At 40.9% G+C, this 20,556-nt stretch overlaps 1 protein-coding gene across 10 annotated transcripts in view; it reads left to right on the top strand.

Moving 5' to 3' along the window:
* The window catches only part of kmt2c.S (lysine methyltransferase 2C S homeolog), a 142,061-nt gene extending 132,016 nt beyond the window's left edge, over positions 1-10,045 (top strand). For 8 of the 10 annotated variants that reach the window (XM_018269007.2, XM_018269015.2, XM_018269010.2 and 5 more), the window contains 10 exons: positions 167-297; positions 1,224-1,328; positions 1,970-3,092; positions 3,650-3,786; positions 4,573-4,715; positions 4,900-5,068; positions 5,376-5,492; positions 6,542-6,615; positions 7,246-7,354; positions 9,008-10,045. In XM_018269007.2, the coding sequence (XP_018124496.1) occupies positions 167-297; positions 1,224-1,328; positions 1,970-3,092; positions 3,650-3,786; positions 4,573-4,715; positions 4,900-5,068; positions 5,376-5,492; positions 6,542-6,615; positions 7,246-7,354; positions 9,008-9,100 (2,201 nt within the window). In that variant the 3' untranslated portion in view covers positions 9,101-10,045. The remainder of the gene's footprint in view (positions 1-166; positions 298-1,223; positions 1,329-1,969; positions 3,093-3,649; positions 3,787-4,572; positions 4,716-4,899; positions 5,069-5,375; positions 5,493-6,541; positions 6,616-7,245; positions 7,355-9,007) is intronic. The other 2 variants (XM_041567350.1, XM_018269009.2) reach the window with 1 other exon arrangement.
* Positions 10,046-20,556: the final 10,511 nt, after the last annotated feature.

The following is a 20,556-nucleotide window of genomic DNA, read 5'->3' as shown; positions in this document are numbered from 1 at the left end:
TGATTTGAATTATTTCTACGGATATAGATGAAGTGGAGTCTTGTGTATGACCAAAAGGGCTAGTAGAAAGGTCTTGCTGGGTGAAGACTGTTACATAGAAGCCAAACATCCCACAGATGCATTTAATGGCTGCCTGATGTTCCCATGTTCTTTTGTGTATTCGCAGGGTTCAGACATCACAATCCAAATACAGAATCATCTCCTGTGCTGAGACCTTCCTGGTGTTGTCACTGCAAAGTGGTCGTTTTAGGAAACGGCGTTAGAAAATCCCTGAAAGATCTGAGTTTTGTTAAGCAGGTATGCAACTCCTATATATATATATATATTACATTTCACTTACCTTTGGTGTGCTTATTGGCCATCTCAAGACCCTTCTCAGGGTATATGGTGTCTGGGTCCAACCAGCGCCGGATTTCAATGAGGGGCGCCCCTAGGCCGCGCGGTCCAACCAGGCGGCCGCGCGGTCCTAGCGCCCACCTCACTTCCCAGCGACCCGGCGAAAAAACGCCGGCGCAGCTGCTGTAATTGAATGGGGACGCACGCGTCCCCATAGTGCGGCTGGGCGTCATGCCGCCCCTATTTTTTTGCCGCCCTAGGCCCGGGCCTGCAAATCCGGGCCTGGGTCCAACTATACAGGTACCAGTGTGATAAGAACAGTGGAAAGGGAGTCCTATCAGTCTAAACTAAACCTGGGGGCTGTGGGATTGGGGCAGTAGGAGTGAGAATTTGGAAGAATGGCAATTTACTCTCCTAGATACACCTGAATACCCATCTTGAAGGCCAGCTTGGATGAGATTTTCCTATATCTGTATTCAGTTTTTGAGCTAATGGGGTCCATGACCAGCGGTTGGGCCTTAAAGTTTGCAGCTTCAACCTAAAACATTTGACAGCTATTGATCTAAACCAGGGGTCCCCAACCTTTTTTACCCATGAGCCACATTCAAGTGTAAAAAGAAGCTGTGATTGGATATTTGGTAGCCCCTAAGTTGCCTGGCAGCCTACAGGAGACTCTGTTTGACAGTACATCTGGTTTTTATACAACCAAAACTTGCCTCCAAGCCTGGAATTCAAAAATAAGCAACTGCTTTGAGGCCACTGGGAGCAGCATCCAAGGGGTTGGGGATCCCTAGTCTAAACAGTGCAGTTTGGCCAAACATTGTGCTTAAATTTTATGCAGTCAAGCAAAAGGGAGAGCTGAATCCAGTATTTTTCTGATCTTCCAGGAGTATCTGCAGAGCCCAGAAAAAATGGATGGGAACCTGGTGTTCTGTAGTAACAATTGCTTCTTGCTGTATTCGGCCGCCCAATCAAAACCCACAGAGACCAAGGTGAGACATTTGTGGCTGTTTTCATTGTTTAAACCAACATTGTGGTAGTGACGTTTGTTTGTATGTGTTGTGTACGTTTTGTTTGTTTCAGCTCCCTCCACGTAGTAAAGGCTCAGTAATCTTCTACCATTCACTAAAAGTTGATGTTGGCGGAGAAGCAACTAAAACTACAACAGCCGTCCCTATTCATTTGAATGGAAATGGACAATGCCAGCGTTTTCAGTCGGTGAAGCAACTATTCAAATGAATGGAGGATGGAAGGGTTTTGGTTACTTCTCCGCTGATTGATTAAACACCTCATGTGGCTTGAGCCTTGGCAGAGCCATGATCCTTAGAGTACACTAATCCTCGTCTTGAATTTGCACCCTTAGTTGTGTCAGTCAGATCTGTAATAACTGAAGCAAAACACACCTAGATACATAGAAGTTATATATACGCTATCCCACCCGCTTATTGCACTGGTCACTTCATGCAATGGAATCTGTTAAGGCAACTGATATGATACAACCACTTATTAGGCTCCATCGACTTACCCATCAATTCATCACATGATATACCATTGAAAGAAAAACACTTCTAGATATAAAGGAAGAGCCATAGGAACTACTAAATGTGTATTTTATTTATTTGTCATGTGTTAGCACCCGGATCCATCCTTCTCGCCACCATCTGTAAAGGAAGCACAACCAAAATCATGCCATCAGTACAACACCAACACTTCCACCCTCGATGTTCATTGCCTTCCTTTGCTGCAGGAAAAGAGCTCGTCGCCCTCCTCACCTCCCATATCTTTCCCTCCGGCCGCTTTCGAGGCTGCGAAAGTTGAGGCGAAGCCAGAAGAACTGAAAGTTACTGTGAAGTTAAAGCCCCGGCCCAGAGCAGTTCACGGCGCCCTTGATGATTGCCGTCCAGCCAGCAAGAAGTGGAGAGGAATGAAGTGGAAGAAATGGAGGGTCCAGATGATTATCCCCAAGATGCCTTTTAAGCCTCAGTGTGAGAATGAGTTGGATGAAATGTTCAGCAGATTGGGAACCTCCCTGAAACCCCACCCTCTGTGCAAAGACTGCAGGAAATGCTGTTTTTGTCATGAAGAAGGTGACGGATTAACGGACGGCTCGGCACGGCTCCTCAATCTGGACCTGGACCTTTGGGTCCATTTGAACTGCGCCCTTTGGTCTACAGAGGTCTACGAAACGCTGGCGGGTGCCTTAATTAACGTGGAACTGGCATTGCGACGCGGTTTGCAGATGAAGTGCGTGTTCTGTCACAAGACCGGAGCCACCAGCAGTTGTCACAGGTTACGGTGCACCAATGTTTATCACTTCACCTGCGCAATGAAAGCACAATGCATGTTTTTTAAAGATAAGACTATGCTTTGCACCATGCACAAGCCAAAAGGAATCCACGAGCAGGAGCTCACCTACTTTGCCGTCTTTCGGAGGGTTTACGTACAGCGGGACGAAGTCCGACAGATAGCGAGTATAGTCCAGAGAGGGGAGCGAGACCACACTTTCCGAGTTGGAAGTCTCATCTTCCACACCATTGGACAGCTGCTGCCTCAGCAAATGCACAACTTCCATTCTGCCACAGCGCTCTTCCCCATCGGGTATGAAGCCAGCCGGCTGTACTGGAGCTGTCGCTATGCCAACAGGAGGTGCCGCTACCTGTGCTCCATCGATGAGAACGATGGCTCGCCGCTGTTTGTAGTCCGGGTCATCGAACCTGGCCACGAAGTACTGGTTTTCACGGATTCTACACCCAAAGGTATGTGTTTGTAAGGTTTGTACCTCGCTCATAGCTGGGAGACTAATTCATTATGTGAGGATGGGAACATTTCATTTGTGGCCAGTTGTACACATTAATGTGATGAATCCACCGCACTACTGCCATTTCGTGGGGGAGGGGATACACCCTTCCATCATCAGGATGAAAGCAGGGTGTACCCCCTGATACTGGTAACATGTTGTACACATGAAATGAAAATTAAATTAATAGCACAGTAATACATGGCATGGGAGTTGCAGAAGGCACTAGGTTGGTTATTTGCCCTAGACACTGATTCTATAGACTGTGATGAAGTTCCCAGACTCGTCTACTACCCTCTGCACCCAGATTGTCATCCAGGAAGACCCAGTGAATCAAACAGGGCTAAAAATGGCTGCTCAGAGCGTCTAAGGTGTTTCACTTGGGGCAGTGTTGAAAATCTGAGGTGCTGAACATGAATTATACCGTTGTTTTTCCTGCAGCCATCCAGCTGCTATTGATATGTACATCCAAGCACAACAAACGGGATTAACATAAACTTTTCTCTCCTTATTTAGGTGTTTGGGAGAAGATTTTGGAACCTGTCGCAAACTGCAGGAAAGGTTCGGAGATTCTCAGGCTGTTCCCAGTGTACTTAAAAGGGGAGGATTTCTTTGGGTTAACGGCCTCGGCTGTGACAAGGATAGCAGAGTCTGTAAGTCATTCCCCCGATTCACACCAACTGCCAGTCTTCCATTTCTCTTCTCCTCTCACTTCTACCTGCACCGACTGTTGGCGGAAACCAGATTTAGAAGACACGGCTATAACCAGAATAGATTTGGATTTTCTTAAAGGGATTCTGTCATGATTCGTTTCTATTTATAAATGACACTGTTTACACTGCAAATAATTCACTGTACAATATAAAATTTCATTCCTGAACCAGCAAGTGTATTTAGTTGTAATATTGGTGTGTAGGTGCATCTCCAGTCATTTTGCCTGGTCATGTGCTTTCAGAAAGAGCCAATACTACACTATGGAACTGCTTTCTGGCAGGCTGTTGTTTCTCCTACTCAATGTAACTGAATGTGTCTCAGTGGGACCTGGATTTTACTATTGAGTGCTGTTCTTAGATCTACCAGGCAGCTGTTATCTTGTGTTAGGGAGCTGCTATCTGGTTACCTTCCCATTGTTCTGTTGTTTGGCTGCTGGGGGGGGGGGGGGGAGGGAGGGGGTGATATCACTCTAACTTGCTGTACAGCAGTAAAGAGTGACTGAAGTTTATCAGAGCACAAGTCACATGACTGGGGGCAGCTGGGAAACTGACAATATGTCTAGCCCCATGTCAGATTTCAAAATTAAATATAAAAAAGTCTGTTTGCTCTTTTGAGAAACTGATTTCAGTGCAGAATTCTGCTGGAGCCGCTCTATTAACTGATGTGTTTTGAGGAAGAAAAAAAACATTTTTTCCCATGACAGTTTCCCGCTCTTTCCCTTTCAGCTTCCTGGTGTGGAGGCCTGTGAGAATTACACATTCCGTTATGGCCGAAATCCACTAATGGAGCTCCCCTTGGCGATCAACCCCACCGGCTGCGCCCGCTCACAATCCAAAATGAACTCTCATGTCAAGAGGTTTGTGTTAAGGTATTTTGCTTTCATTACACATTGTAGAGCCCAGGCTTTACGGCAGCCTCGCTTTATCTGTGCTCTGTTGGTTACTCCCGAACCCTGTGCGTTTTCTCTTCGTGTGTCGTGTCACGTGCTTCCGCTCGCTCCGTGCTCCTCGAGAGCTGCCATTGATTTCTCTATCTCTTTTTTTACCCTACAGGCCTCACACATTAAATAGCACCAGCACTTCCAAGTCCTTTCAGAGCACAGTAAGCGGAGAGCTGAATGCGCCGTACAGCAAGCAGTTTGTCCACTCCAAATCTTCTCAGTACCGGAAAATGAAGACTGAATGGAAATCTAATGTATATCTGGCCCGATCTCGCATTCAGGTGGGAGGTCGCATTGTAGACTGAACGCTAAAGTATATCCATTAGTATATAGTTAGGTCCAGAAATCTTTGGACAGAGACAACTTTTTTCTAATTTTGGTTCTGTACATTCCCACAATGAGTCGCACACAAGTAGAAATATGTATCCCCAGTTGTATTACTACATTGTACAGAGTGACTGTCTTCATCTAATAATGAATGTGTATATATTATTATCTGTATCTATCTGTATTCACTCTGCTGTTAGTATGGATCCCTGCATAGCCAGATTTGTTAGCCTGTACCTAATGAGTTGTGTGTTTCTCTAGGGTCTGGGTTTATTTGCTGCTAGAGATATTGAAAAGCACACAATGGTCATTGAATACATTGGAACAATTATACGCAATGAAGTCGCCAATAGAAAGGAGAAGCTTTACGAGTCACAGGTAAGCTGACTGCTCTCATAGTCACAGACAGACCGACACAGAGACAGGCCGACACAGAGACAGGCCGACACAGAGACAGGCCGACACACAGACAGGCCGACACACAGACAGGCCGACACACAGAACAGACAGACACACAGACAGGCCGACACACAGACAGGCCGACACACAGACAGACAGACAGACAGACAGACAGACAGACAGACAGACAGACAGACACAGACAGACAGACAGACACAGACAGACAGACAGACAGACACAGACAGACAGACAGACACAGACAGACAGACACAGACAGACAGACACAGACAGACACACAGACACACAGACACACACAGACAGACACACACACACAGACAGACAGACAGACACACACAGACACACACAGACACACACACACAGACACAGACAGACACACACAGACAGACAGACACACACAGACACACACAGACAGACACACACACACAGACAGACAGACAGACACACACACACAGACAGACAGACAGACACACACAGACACACACAGACACACACACACAGACAGACAGACACACACACACTGCAAACTGGTTGTATATATTGTCATATATTCCTACTGTTACTCTGGCTTCATATACATCAGGGTACAATATTACTTCTTACAACAGATCAGGTTCTACATATGAATTGATTCTGTACTTCAGCTGTTTAACTCTTCATAAAGGGGAAAGTCAACTTTAATAAAATACATTCATACAGTTATACTAAGACACTTGCAGTGGCCGGTTTTTTATTTTGCATATTTTTTTTAACTGTTGAAATATTTTATTGTGCAGTTATTCCGTTTGGAATTGAATCAACTGCCTGGTTACTGGGGTCACTGACCCTTAGCAGTTGCCGTTGGTTTGATTGTCCAAGTGAAGGATAATAATGAATTGGGCACTAAAATAAAAATCAACTAGTAACATAGTAACATCCCTATGACTCTGCGTTGTGTTGCCTGGGGCCCTTATTGACTGAGTGATGTTAATGAATAACAGAAATATTAATTAGACTTGTGTTTATTTCAGAATCGGGGCGTTTACATGTTCCGCATTGATAATGATCATGTGATTGATGCAACGCTGACCGGGGGACCTGCAAGGTAACGTTATTTGTAAATAAAATGCCGCTTCTCTTTGCCACATTTCTGCTTTCATATACAAGGTTTTATCACTAACTATAAGGGGCACATTTATTAATGTCGAATAGTAAATTAGAATTTTCAAAAAAAAATTTGTGTCAAAATTCACACGTTCAAATTTTAATCCCCCAATTCGAATGGTGCGAGAATTATCACTCAACAACCATGGAAAAAGTTCTAATTTGAATATTTTCCACCTAAATTCATGTACAGTGATCCATTGAGTCATTTTAATAAGTTAATTGCCTTCTTGACATCCAATTTTTTTTTTTTTTTTTTTTTGGAGGGAAAACTATTCAAATTGATTCAAATTTTCTTAAAGGGATCCTGTCATCAGAAAACATGTTTTTTTCAAAATGAATCAGTTAATAGTGCTACTCCAGCAGAATTCTGCACTGAAATCCATTTCTCAAAAGAGCAAACAGATTTTTTTACATTCAATTTTGAAATCTGACATGGGGCTAGACATTTTGTCAATTTCCCAGCTGTCCCTGGTCATGTGAAAGAAACCAACTTCATGGGGAGCTTTGCCTTTGAGACTATTTGTTTGTTCAGCCCTGTCTCAGTCCTTCTCCGTCTCTCTCCTTTCAGGTATATCAATCATTCATGTGCACCTAACTGTGTGGCTGAAGTGGTGACCTTTGAGAAGGGCCACAGAATTATAATCAGCTCCAATCGCAGGATACAGAAGGGCGAAGAGGTACTTTTCTATCTGTCATCTCTGTCCGTCTGTCTATCATCTCTCCTTTTATTCATTCTCAGGACTGGAGTCATAGCTGGTTCACTGCAGTGGCTGAATAATCCCAGATAGTTCCCAACAGCCACTTATTAGTAACCATTAAAGGAACAGTTCAGTGTAAAAATAAAACTAGATAAATAGACAGGCTGTGCACAATAAAACATGTTTCTAATATAGTTAGGCAAAAATGTAATGTATAAAGGCTGGAGTGACTGGATGTGTAACATAATAGCCAGAACACTACTTCCTGCTTTTCAGCTCTCTAACTCGGAGTTAGTCAGTGACTATAAGGGGAGTCACATGGGACATAACTGTTCAGTGAGTTTGCAATTGATCCTCAGCATTCAGCTCAGATTCAAAACAGTTATGCCCCATGTGGCCTCCCCCTTAAGTCTCTGATTGGTTACTGCCTGGTAACCAATCAGAGGAAACCAAGAGAGTTGAAAAGCAGGAAGTAGTGTTCTGGTTATTATGTTACACATCCAGTCACTCCAGCCTTTATACATTACATTTTTGCCTAACTAACTATATTAGAAACATGTTTTATTTTGCACAGCCTGTCTATTTACCCAGTTTTTATTTTATAATGAACTGTTCCTTTAATGGGAAAAGCTTCAATAAAACCTATACATGACTAGGGAAATAGAGCTGCAAAGTTGAAGGAATGGTAATAATAAAACGGAGAGACTGTACATCGTATTATAAAGTGCAAGCTGGGAAAGTAGTGCATTTATATGCATATAGGGCTGGCGCATTGTATTCAGACATTGAGCCTGCTATCCAGAATGCTTGAGACCTGGCGTTTTCTGGATAACGGTTCTTTCTGTAATTTGGATCTTCATTCCTTAAGTCTACTAGAAAATCATATAAACATGAAATAAACCCAATAGGCTGGTTTTGCCTCCAATAAGGATTAATTATATCTTAGTTGGGATCAAGTACAAGCGACTGTTTTATTATTATTATAGAAAATTCAGATTATTTGTAGAAAATGGAGTGTATGGGAGGCGGCCATTCTGTAATTCTGGATAACAGGTTTCCGGATAAGGGATCCCATACCTGTATTACATTGTACAGAGTGACTGTCCACATCTAATAATGAATATGTATATATTATTATCTGTATGGACTCTGCTGTTAGTATGGATCCCTGCATAGCCAGATTTGTTAGTCTGAGCCTAATGAGTTGTGTGATTATTTTTATAAAATAAAGTCTATGGGAGGCAGCCTTCCAGTAACTTAAAGCCTTCTGGATAATGGGTTTCCAGATATCGGACCCCGTACCTGTATCATAGTGAAGTGTGGGCCGGCCCAATACCCGCGGGACCCTTGAGTTTACCCGCGGGCCGACCTCACACTCTTCTTCGCGGGTGCCGACTTCTGGGTACTTCTTTTATAGACGCTGCACCTGCTCGCCCCACCCCTTTTGTGATGTCATTGGCGCGGGTCTATAGAAGGAACCCAGAAGTGGGGCGCGGGTGGCGGGTAAATCCGACTGGCACATCACTACTGTAACACAAAGTCGGCACAGTAAGATGCCGAGGGCTTGTTGTATAAAAGCCAACGTGAATACTCAGGGAGTCGTAACTCTAAACCCCTCCCCTTCTTTTTCAGCTCTGTTATGACTATAAGTTTGATTTTGAAGACGACCAGCACAAAATTCCCTGCCACTGCGGTGCTGTAAACTGCCGCAAATGGATGAACTAATGGCATTCCTTCTCCTCCAACGTTTCTCTTGTCCCTAATATGTGATGTGAAACACGCGGGTGAAATACTAACTCAGTACTCGGGAGTAAGGAACCTGCTAACCGCCGCCTCCAACACAGGGAGGGAGGCCTCCGCGAGCAACATGGCTGCCCTCCGTGCTGGAGCTTCCCATTGGTCGGCCGCTTCTAGAGTCCAGCACTTCTCTGCTTTTCAGCTCACTGAAGAAACTCATTTTTGCTGGGTTATAGGGGGGAAAAAAGATGGCGGGTGGGCTAAATAGATGAATGTAAGACTGAAATCACCAGCGAAGTGAGACGCCCAAGTGCTGGCCACGGCCTTATCTGAATAAAGGGGCAGGCCCTCTGATAAAGAAAACAAAAACGTAGACACCACTGAACAAGGAATGTACTGAAACGACTTCCTTAGGGATAGAGCTAAGGGGAAAAAAAACAAAAAAAACAAATAACTTGCACTAAAACACATTTACAAATACTTGATTCCATGAGTCAGTTTATTGTAGTAGTTTTTTTTTTTTTTATTTCTGTAATATAAGAGAAACTTTTTGTATTTATTATTGGATAACTGAATGAAGCTATTTTTTAAAAGAAAAAAAAAAAAATTAGAAGAAAGCCAAGCTGCTGCTGTTACCCGCAGAATTAACAGAAACCATGTTACTTTGTACAGACGTGTAAATATTTTGCAAGTATAAAAAAAATTGTATAAAAATAAAAAAAAAATTAAAAAAAAAAAAATAGTGATTGACCAAATGCAGCCCAAATCCCTGCAGCAGTTTTGGGTGCTACGACGTGACATTTAGATAGGGATGTTACAATATGACCGCGTCCTTAACCGCCATATTGTTCTTTGGTAACGGAAATAACCAAAACTTTCTACGAGAAGAATATTTTTGTTTAGACAGAAGAAACTGAAATTTGTGTTTAAAAATGGGGGTGCGTATTTCTTTTCCGCGAGCTTTGATTTTACATTTCACATCATGTTGTAACATCCCGTTTTCTTTAAGTCCAGGTTTTCGTTTGCGTTTTTAATTTTTTTTTTTTTGTGCTCATCATTTCGAATAACTGTGAATAACCGCTTCGACTGCCCAAAGCGCGGGTCTGTCCTTTCTTTCCAAAACAAAAAAAAAAAACTTGAAAAAAAATAAATAAATATTACAGATTAGGTCAACAGTTTAGCTTTATATCATAAAAAACCTAATAAATGATGTAGCGCTCCATTTAAAAAAGAAAAATGGAAATAAAATAATTGCAAGGCGGCATCGGTGCAAAATTATAAGAGTTTAAAAAAAAAAAAATAAACTTAGATTTAATAATAAATTGCAACGTCGCTCGATAGGGTTTGGATTTTTTTTTTAAAAAATTACGTTTGAATTTTTTTTTGTTTACATTTATGTAAAAAAAAAAATGTAGTTTTTGTGTTTATAGATGTTTAATGCAGCTGTTTTATTTTTTTCTTTCCTCATCCGCTTTTTTTTTTTTTTCTCTCTTAAAATTCCGGTACTGACGCGTCACGCGCTGAATAGAAACGGAAGCTTTTTATTTGTGTGCACAATACAAGCGGACTGTATGGTTTTGATATATATTCGCTCACGCCGTCTTGAGAATTGTAATGTATATGGCATGATGTATTTTTTATCTTTCAGAAGAAATGAATTGTATATATTTTTCTCTTGATGAATAGCTGTATGAAATTGTTTCTGAATATTTTTCTTCTTGTAAAATATCCCACAACCTGCTACCAGTATTTGTCCTACTGTTCTTTTTTTTTTTTTTTCTGTCCTGTAAAATAGTATCTAATGTCGGCAAAACAAATGAATTTTTTTTTTTTTTTTTTGGAGTATAAAGAGTGTTATGGGTTTTGGAATTTGTGGAAACAGATTTAGAAGATCGGCATTTACAAATAAAAATATTTTACAACTATAAAAGCAGATTCTGTGTGTGTTTTGAGAAAGGGTTTAGTTCCATGGAGTAGAGTCCTGCTCGGAACCAATTTCTAAGACCTGAACCCGCGACCCGAACCACAACCCGCATATTTACCCACTTTGATCCACTAATGTCCCAGATCCACAAGTGCCTTATCCGCAACCCGCGACCCGAACCACAACCCGCATATTTACCCACTTTGGTCCTCTACACGACCCGGATCCGCAACTGCCTTATCCACAACCTGCTGGCCACCATCAAACAGGAAGTGGTGTTGCTACAAACCGGAAGTGGCATCATCAAAAGTGGGCGGGGACAGAAACAAGTAAAAGGACAAAAATACAGACAATATAATATAAGATAAAAAATTTAGATCAGAACCACGACCCACATTTTTACCCGCACCTGAAAATCCTCCCCTCATTTCACAGGTTACCCTCTTTTTTTGCGGGTAACCCACAGGTACCTGACCCGCTGCAGACTCTACCGTGGAGATTATACTAAGCATTGTAAATAGGGATGCATTGAATCCACTATTTTGGATTCAGCCGAAACCCTGAATCCTTCGGGAAAGATTCTACCGAATATCGAACCGAATCTGAATCCTAATTTGCATATGCAAATTAGGGGTGAAAAGGGGAGAATATTTTTTGTGATTTCCCTCCATGACTCTAATTTGTATATGCAAATTAGGATTCGGTTCATCCATAATTGTAAAAGGATTATGTTAAATTATAGTTTTCATTTTTTTTTATTAAAGGGGGTTGTTTAATTTTTGGCATGATGTAGATGGTAATATTCTGAGGCAATTTGCGATTGGGTTTCATGTTTTATTATTTGTGGTTTTTTAGTTATTTTGCTTTTTATTCAGCAGCTGTCCAGTTTGCAATTTCAGCAATCTGGTTGCCAAGGTCCAAATTCCCCTAGCAACCATGCATTGATTTGAATAAGACTGGAATATGAATAGGAGAGGCCTGAATAGAAAGATGAGTAATAAAAAGTGGCAATAATAATACATTTGTAGCCTTACAGAGCATTTGTTTTTTAGATGGGGTCAGTGACCCCCATTTGAAAGCTGGGATGAGGTAGAAGAAGGCAAATAATTTTAAAAAAACCATTAAATTATTAGTTAGCCTTTCTATATCCTACTTAAAGGTGATCAAACCTTTTAATTTTTATTTATGAAATGGTTATGAAAATCTTATTTGTAGAAATGTAAAATATTAAGTCATCGAATAATTGTCACCGATTTCCTCAGTCTTCAGAATAAAATTCAACTTTTTGTCATCTGAAAAATAACCCCTCCCCCATCATCTCTGCCCGTTTGCTTCTATTTTGACTTTTCTGCAGAGCTAAAACTCTAAGGTCTCTAACAGTCGCCACCATTGTGTTCTAGGCCACCCACTCTGGGATCTAGAACCAACATTCACCTAATGGTAAATTAGACCATGTGCTCCTGTCGTGTGACGGCTCATTTGTTCTCAAGATTAATGCACTTTCTCAGATTTAAAGAGCATGTCCACTCAAAAACTTTCTCTTGCCTAATTGGGGGACACCATGGCTTCGGCTGAAGCTGTCTTTGGGAGGAAGGTGTTATTCCTGAGCACTAGAGGTGGGATCAGTGTCCCGCCCTCTGGGATAGCTTTGGGACATCCCATGGTGCCTGTGTCCCCCAATTAGGCAAGAGAAAGAGAGATTTTTGTACTTACCGTTAAATCTTTTTCTCTTGTCCTTTATTGGGGGACACAGGCCTTCCCTCCCTGTTTCGACACTGATGTTATGTATATAGTTTTTTTATTGGAAAAAAAAATTTTCATTATCTTAAAATGTTATGAGGGATATCTTGTGTTCCTCTTCGGTTTTGCGTTGCTATGCTCCTTCTTCGGGAAGAAACTGGAAGTAACAGGAGGAGGCAGGGGATGAAGCCCAGAGCAGGAGGAGGAGTCACAAGTTAACAAGTTAGTGTCCAATCTCCAGCTGCAGGAGTCCTCCCAAAGATAGCTTCAGCCGAAGCCATGGTGCCGGTGTCCCCCAATATAGGACAAGAGAAAAAAATGTAACGGTAAGTACAAAAATCTCTCTATTTCAGCGAATTAAAAATAATATAATAAACTTTCCATCGTAAATTGAAGATTTTCACTGGTTATTGAGTGGACATCCCATTTCAGGAGAATCGGAATATTGTTATAATTGGTAAATAAGTGTCGCTCAATTTGAGTTCCACGGTGGGACCTGAAAAGTAGAAAAGGAAGTTCCCGTTGACCAGGAGGAAGTGCAGGTAAAGGTCAGAATGAATTGCTTTTCCTTGCTTGTTAGAGTAATTATCAATGGTTTCTCCAACTTGCTGTGAGTTATTTCAGTGGCAACTTGTAGGATCTCCAGCCATATAATTTATTGGAGATGAAGTTTATCAATGTCATAGCCACCGACCTGGTCATGTTGCAAACGTATGGCCTCGAACCATGGAACATTCTCTTGGAGTGGGATCAGGATTATTATGGATGTTGCATGGAAGATGGTATATCTGGTTGATCAAGAGGTCACCTAACAGAGAAACAACTAGATCTGCTTTCAACAGGCAGACTTGTTCCTCTCCAGGAGAAGTCATCTTCTAGTTTACCGGATGGATTAGGAACCTACAGTATCTGACATCTCAGATGGCCCACCAAGGAGGGTGGATCACTCAATGTCTAAAGTTGCTTTCTTAATCCACTTGCTGATTTAGAGAATGAATTTTATCCTTGGAGCCCACCTTCTTTCTTCATCCTTGTTTTGCTTTTTCCAAATCAAAAAGTATTTTTAGTTTTTTTTAAAACACACCCAATTATCTGATACTTAGAGGACTTTACAACCCTCACAAATATATTGACCTATTTTGCACATTCAAATGACAAAGAAACAAGAATGGTCTTTTGGAGCATGCCCCCGTTTCAATGAAGGTCTCCTCCCAGTTAGGAATATTCATAAAGAATTAATGAGAATAATAATTAACATGAAAATATCTACTTACATTTTAAGAATCTGTCTACATAACAACGTTGTGATTAATTCCAGCATGTTTTGACTTTTGGAGATCACGTTTACACTTCATCTTCTCAATTCAGATTCAATTAATCAACCCAAAAATTTCCTTTATAATCTAATAAGTGAGAATTGGAACAATTTAAAGGGCATGTAAAGTGTAAAATAGAATAAGGCTAGAAATGCTGTATTTTGTATACTAAATATAAACATGAACTTACTGCACCACAAGCCTAATCAAACTAATAATTTATGCTTTCAAAGTTGGCTACAGGGGGTCACCATCTTGTAACTTTGTTAAACATTTTTGCAAGACTAAGACTGTGCACATGCTCAGTGTGATCTGGGCTGCTTAGGGGTCATCATAAACAAAGCTGCTTGAGTTCTGCATGGCTGGGAAGTAAGGCGGGAGCTCCCCCTGCTGTTCATAAGTATGATTGTTTCCCTGCAGAGCAGTTAGGGACCGTCTGACAATTCCTATCCACAGCAGTAAATGAAGGGAGAATTTCACTGCATACAGTCAGGTTTCTTATAAAAACGGTACATATTTTTTAATTAAAGTATTATTGGGGATAGATTTCTTTTTCATTAAAGAAAGTAAAAATGGGTTTTTATTTTTTTGCCTTTACATGCCCTTTAAATCAAACCTTCCTCAATAAACAGAACGAATTTACCAAAAGCTCTAGTTGACATTTTTAGGGACTATTCTCACAATCTTTACTCAAGTTCTGATTATAACAACAACGAAGGTACAAAATTCCTTTCTAAAATGAATTCCCCACAAGCTTCTCCTATTAAATTGTAGACTCTTCGTTCCCATTACTTTCTATTTTTAAGTTCTACCCCCAAAAATTAAAAGCAGGACAACCGCTTCCTTTTATAAGGTTGTTTGTCGGAATATAGCCTACGCTCTGATATACATTCAACTAGATTTTTTATTTTTATATACACTGATTTTAAAATCTTTTACAAAAAGTTTTGCAGCTAGGGTGGGTTCCCCTCGACGGAATGATTTGTAGAAAGAAATCAGGAGTCCGAAATATAAGCACATAATTAAAATGTCATATATACAACCAAAATATAAGGCTCCACTCACTTTTTTTATTTTAACAATGTTTATTGTTATCAATAATGGAGCAGTACATAAACAAAATTCTAAAATATTAAATGTAGAAGTATACAAATATAACAAATAATGATCTTCGTGAACAAAATAAAGATCCAACTTAAATCCTATAATAAAATCTGAACACCAAAAAAAAATTGAAATAAAAAAGAAATAAAAGCATCAAAGCACTTAGAACATAAAATGGGAAATAATTAGATAATTTCCATGAAATATTTTGACCCTCAATCTCCTTGTTCAGATGAATTCCAATTTAGTCAACAAATTATTTTTGGGTTTATCAAATAAATCTAGATATCTGGACCAAAAAGAATTGGAGGACCTTTCTTTCTAAAAGCTTCTTGCAAACATAACTGACTTAAGAGAAACAAGAACTTCCTTTAAGGTAGAGACTTCCTTTTGTGTCCAATAAAGAGATGTTTCCTTGTAGCATTTATGAAAAGGTGTAATAAATTCAAAATCTCTTTCTCTAATTTCAAGGCTGAGTTGTCAAAAAAGCTATCACCCTCAATTAAATCTAACAAAGCAAACATTGGATATAGTTTGATTTACCTCTCCAGGCTTAGACAGAGAAACTTAAAGGGATACTGTCATGGGAAAAAATTTTTTTTTCAAAACACATCAGTTAATAGTGCTGCTCCAGCAGAATTCTGCACTGAAATCCATTTCTCAAAAGAGGAAACAGATTTTTTTTTTCATTTACATTTTAAATCTGACATGGGGCTAGACATATTATCAATTTCCCAGCTGCCCCCAGTCATGTGACTTGTGCTCTGATAAACTTCAATCACTCTTTACTGCTGTACTGCAAGTTGGAGTGATATCGCCCCCTCCCTTTTCCCCCCCAGCAGCCAAACAAAAGAACAATGGGAAGGTAACCAGATAGCAGCTCCCTAACACAAGAAAACAGCTCCCTGGTAGATCTAAGAACAACACTCAATAGTAAAAACCCATGTCTCACTGAGACACATTCAGTTACATTGAGAAGGAAAAACAGCAGCCTGCCAGAAAGCATTTCTCTCCTAAAGTGCAGGCACAAGTCACATGACTGGGGGCAGCTGGGAAATTGACAAAATGTCTAGCCCCATGTCAGATTTCAAAATTGAATATAAAAAAATCTGTTTGCTCTTTTGAGAAATGGATTTCAGTGCAGAATTCTGCTGGAGTAGCACTATTAACTGTGTTTTGAAAAAAAACATGTTTTCTGATGATGTTTTCTCAGCCTCACATTTTGGGCAATAAGAGCTATAAGAGCTATTATTATTATCAACTTTTTTGTAACAGGAACCATAACCCTTATGCAGTCTCCAGTTCTGGGCTCTAATATTGTAACTCTTAATAGACTTAAGATGCTGGACTGATGTAATAGAACAGGGGTGCCCAGACTTTGTTATGCTGGGATCTACTCTCGACACCTGCCCCCCATGAGGAGATCTACCTTGATAACGAGCAGCATAAATCTTTGACCACGCCTGTTTTTGACCACACCTCCTAATTACCATGTTTGTTTTACAAAATTTGGCAGGTTATGAAAGTTTGAACACACTCCCTTCCCCTTGCTTGCTGCTTTCAGCTCTCCCTGCTGTCAGCCCTCCCTTCCCCCCTCTCCATGCCTGCTGCTCTCCTTTCCCTTTGTGCCTGCAGCCCTCCCTTCGTGCTGTTCATATCTCCCAGCCCTGCTGTGTTGCTCGTCTCCCTGCCTTCCCTCGCTTCCCTTCATGCTGCTCTTCACCCTTCCCTTTGTGACGCTTATCTTCCCTCTCTTCCTTTTGTGCCTCTCTTCTCCCTTCCCTTTGTGCCGCTTGTCTCCCCTCTTTCATTCATGCCGCTCTTCTCCCTTCCTTTCTCTTTGTGCTACTCATCTCCCCCTCTCTTCCTTTCGTGCCGCTCTTCTCCCTTCCTTTCTCTTTGTGCTACTCATCTCCCCTCTCTTCCTTTCGTGCCGCTCTTCTACCTTCCCTTTGTGCCGCTCGTCTCCCCTCTCTTCCCTTTGTGCCGCTCGTCTCCCCTCTGTTCCCTTTGTGCCGCTCGTCTCCCCTCTCTTCCCTTTGTGCCGCTCGTCTCCCCTCTGTTCCCTTCGTGCCGCTTGTCTCCCCTGATGTTGGCTTCTAGACTCGATATAGAGGCTAATCAATCAGAGAAGTAAATAGACTAATGGGGGAGAGAAGAAGGCTCAAATCTGAATTTTTATAAATATGCTCAGGGTTCAGGAAAAACAAACTATACAAATAAAATCCAACTTAATAAGAAAGAATTTTTTTTTAGAATCCAGCAAACAAAACTTGCATTATTTTTTTTTTTAAATCTTAAAAGTTTAAATATCTATGTTGAATAATGGAAAATCCCCTTCTATGGTATTTTGACTGAGATGCCTTTGCCTACAGGGGGCAAGTAGACTTCAATTTGGTGATATAAGAGAATCCATTTTAAATAACTGGTTGTTTTACATTTATTGGATATTTCATTCAATTGTTTCGTAATTTATGGACCATTTACATTTCTTTCCGCTGGATGAAAAATTTTCTGTAGTAAGTACTGTGGTTTCGAGTGGATCGTGTTATCAGTGTTTGGTCCTGTATTATTTGCTGCACACTAACATTTATTTATTTTATGCTCTATGTCAGTGATCCCCAACATTTTGAACCCATGAGCAACATTCAGAAGTAAAAGGAGTTGGGGAGAAACACAAGCATGAAAAATGTTCTTGGGGTGCCAATAAGGGCTGTGATTGGCCATTTAGTAGTCCCTATGAGGACTGGCAGCCTACAAGAGGCTCTGCTTGGCACTATACTTAGTTTTTATGCAATTAAAACTTGCCTCCAAGCCTGGATATCAAAAATAAGGACCTGCTTTGAGGCCACTGGGAGCAACATCCAAGGGGTTGGAGAGCAACATGTTGTTTATGAGCCACTGGTTGGGGATCACTGTTCTGTCATTATTTTTACTGGTGCTCTGAAAAGTTTTTTGGTGGTTTTTTTTCATTTTTCAACCAATTTGATCATTTCAATCATGTGATCTGTATCAGAGAACAGAGTGGTTAATATGGCTTTGGAGCAATTTATGACCTTAGAGCCCAGGATACAGAACTTTTGGACGAGGCCTGAATCTGCAGAAATAGCCCAAAGGCCTCATCTTTTTTCCGGAAGGTGAATGATCTGATAATTCAAGGCCAAATCGGCAGCTGCTCCGCTACTTATCTGCAGAGCGAGGGGAAAGAATATGAGTTGTTGGGCAGACATGGTCTTTTTGGAGAGTTCTTGCTCTAGGACTAGTCTTCCCATTGTCATTTGGGTGGAATCTCTCTAAATATTATGAGATTTTTACAGTGTATTTAGGAAACCCGTGGTCTTATTAACTGGGGGGTAATCAACACAGGGGCTTCCCACCAGACAGTCCTGTGTCCCCTGTGGCTGGCAGTTACATCAGCACTGGCAGTTGTCTGTGTATAAATCAATGTCGTCCCTATTGTATGACATCACATAACTGATGACATCAGCAAGATGCAACAGGGCTTGTGTAGATTGTCACTGTACAATTGTGTAAGAAGTACCGCAGAGGGGTTGTGCCTGATTGGCTGCTTTTACTTCATTTTACATTTCATTGAAATACAAAGAATAGATTTTCCTTCTCTTCGTCGTGTCTCTCTCTCTGTGACATCAGAGGCCACTCCCTCGTCACTCACACAGAAATACAGGCAGCTCATAGCAATATATATATTGTGTTTAATAAAATATATTTCCAACACAGTTAGTGTACAGAGCAGATACACACTGAGACTCCCTAGAGACAGTGCTGGACGGATGTTTATAAACAGACAAATGGAAGTAGTTTCCTTTGCATTCAGCAATATATGTAAATTCTCTCAAGTGTGCCGGCTTCCACCCCCAGCTCTGTAATCAGCTTAACCTTAGTGTTTAAAGGGGAAGTAAAGTCTAAAATAGAATAAGGCTAGAAATGCTGTATTGTGTATACTAAACATAAACATGAACTTACTGCACCACAAGCCTAATCAAACAAATGATTTATGTTTTCAAAGTTGGCCACAGGGGGTCACCATCTTGTAACTTTGTTATACATCTTTGCAAGACTAAGACTGTGCACATGCTCAGTGTGGTCTGGGCTGCTTAGGGATCATCATCATCAAAACAGCACAAGTCAAATAATATCTGCCAGAAGCTGATACAACAAGACTGATTAATAATCAGAATATACAGACTGCACTGGGTCCTGTGTTGTCATGTAATCTAATGTGGATTTTATAGTTTTTGTATTGTTTAATACAAACTTTCTCCAACTCTGCAGAACCAGTGGCTGCAGCAAAATAATCCTCCAAATAGAATCCCAGTTTATCTGTTTAAATCTGACTCCATGATCTTTGTCCCTGCAGCTGGAGTTGGAAACAGTAAAGGGGATGTAAAGGCAAAAATAAAATCCAATACAAATCTCTACACAGCCGCTGACTGCTCTACAGGGAAACAAACAAAGCTGCTTGAGTTCTGCATGGCTGGGAAGTAAGGCGGGGGCTCCCCCTGCTGTTCATAAGTATGATTGTTTCCCTGCTCAGCAGTTAGGGACCGTCTGACAATTCCTATCCACAGCAGTAAATGAAGGGAGAATTTCACTGCATACAGTCAGGTCTCTTATAAAAACGGTACACAATTTTTAATTAAAGTATATTGGAGATAGGTTTCTTTTTCATTAAAGAAAGTAAAAATGGTATTTTATTTTTTTTGCCTTTACATGCCCTTTAAGGCAGGGATGCAGTGAATCCACTATTTCGGATTCAGCCAAGATACAGTCAAATACTGATCCAAATCCTAATTTGCTTATGCAAATTAGGGGTGGGAAGGGGAAAACATTTTTTACTTGTTTTGTGACAAAAAGTCACATTTCCCTCCCTGCCCCTAATTTGCATATGTAAATTAGGATGTGTAATTAGTTCGGTTGGGCAGAAGGATTCGGCCGAATCCAAATCCTGCTGAAAAAAAGCCAAATCCTGGATTCAATGCGTCCCTAGTTTAAGGCAGGGGTGTAACTAGTTGTTGGGAGAATCTGGTTAAATACCTTCTGCCTTTTCCATGACACCTCTACGTTAGGAATTCATGGCTAATAGGCGCAGAGAGAAGGACTTCGGATCTTTACACAACTGTGGCAGTGATTTGCTGCTCCTCAATGATAAAAGTGCAGCAGTTTTAGGGAGAAGATGGCTACAAGGTTGGAGGAGGTTTTGAACTAGACAAAGCAGTTAGAGATCTGGGCATAACAGGGAGGCTATGGAAGCCATTGAGACCACACGAGGACAACTCCACCCCCAACATGAGTGCAATGAATAGGCTTGTTGTTTACATTATATAGTGAATAAAGTACCC

Source organism: Xenopus laevis, chromosome 6S, assembly GCF_017654675.1.
Source record: "Xenopus laevis strain J_2021 chromosome 6S, Xenopus_laevis_v10.1, whole genome shotgun sequence".
NCBI lineage: Eukaryota > Metazoa > Chordata > Amphibia > Anura > Pipidae > Xenopus > Xenopus laevis.
The sequence above is the reverse complement of the archived record's forward strand: the minus strand, read 5'-3'. Positions and strand labels throughout refer to the sequence as shown.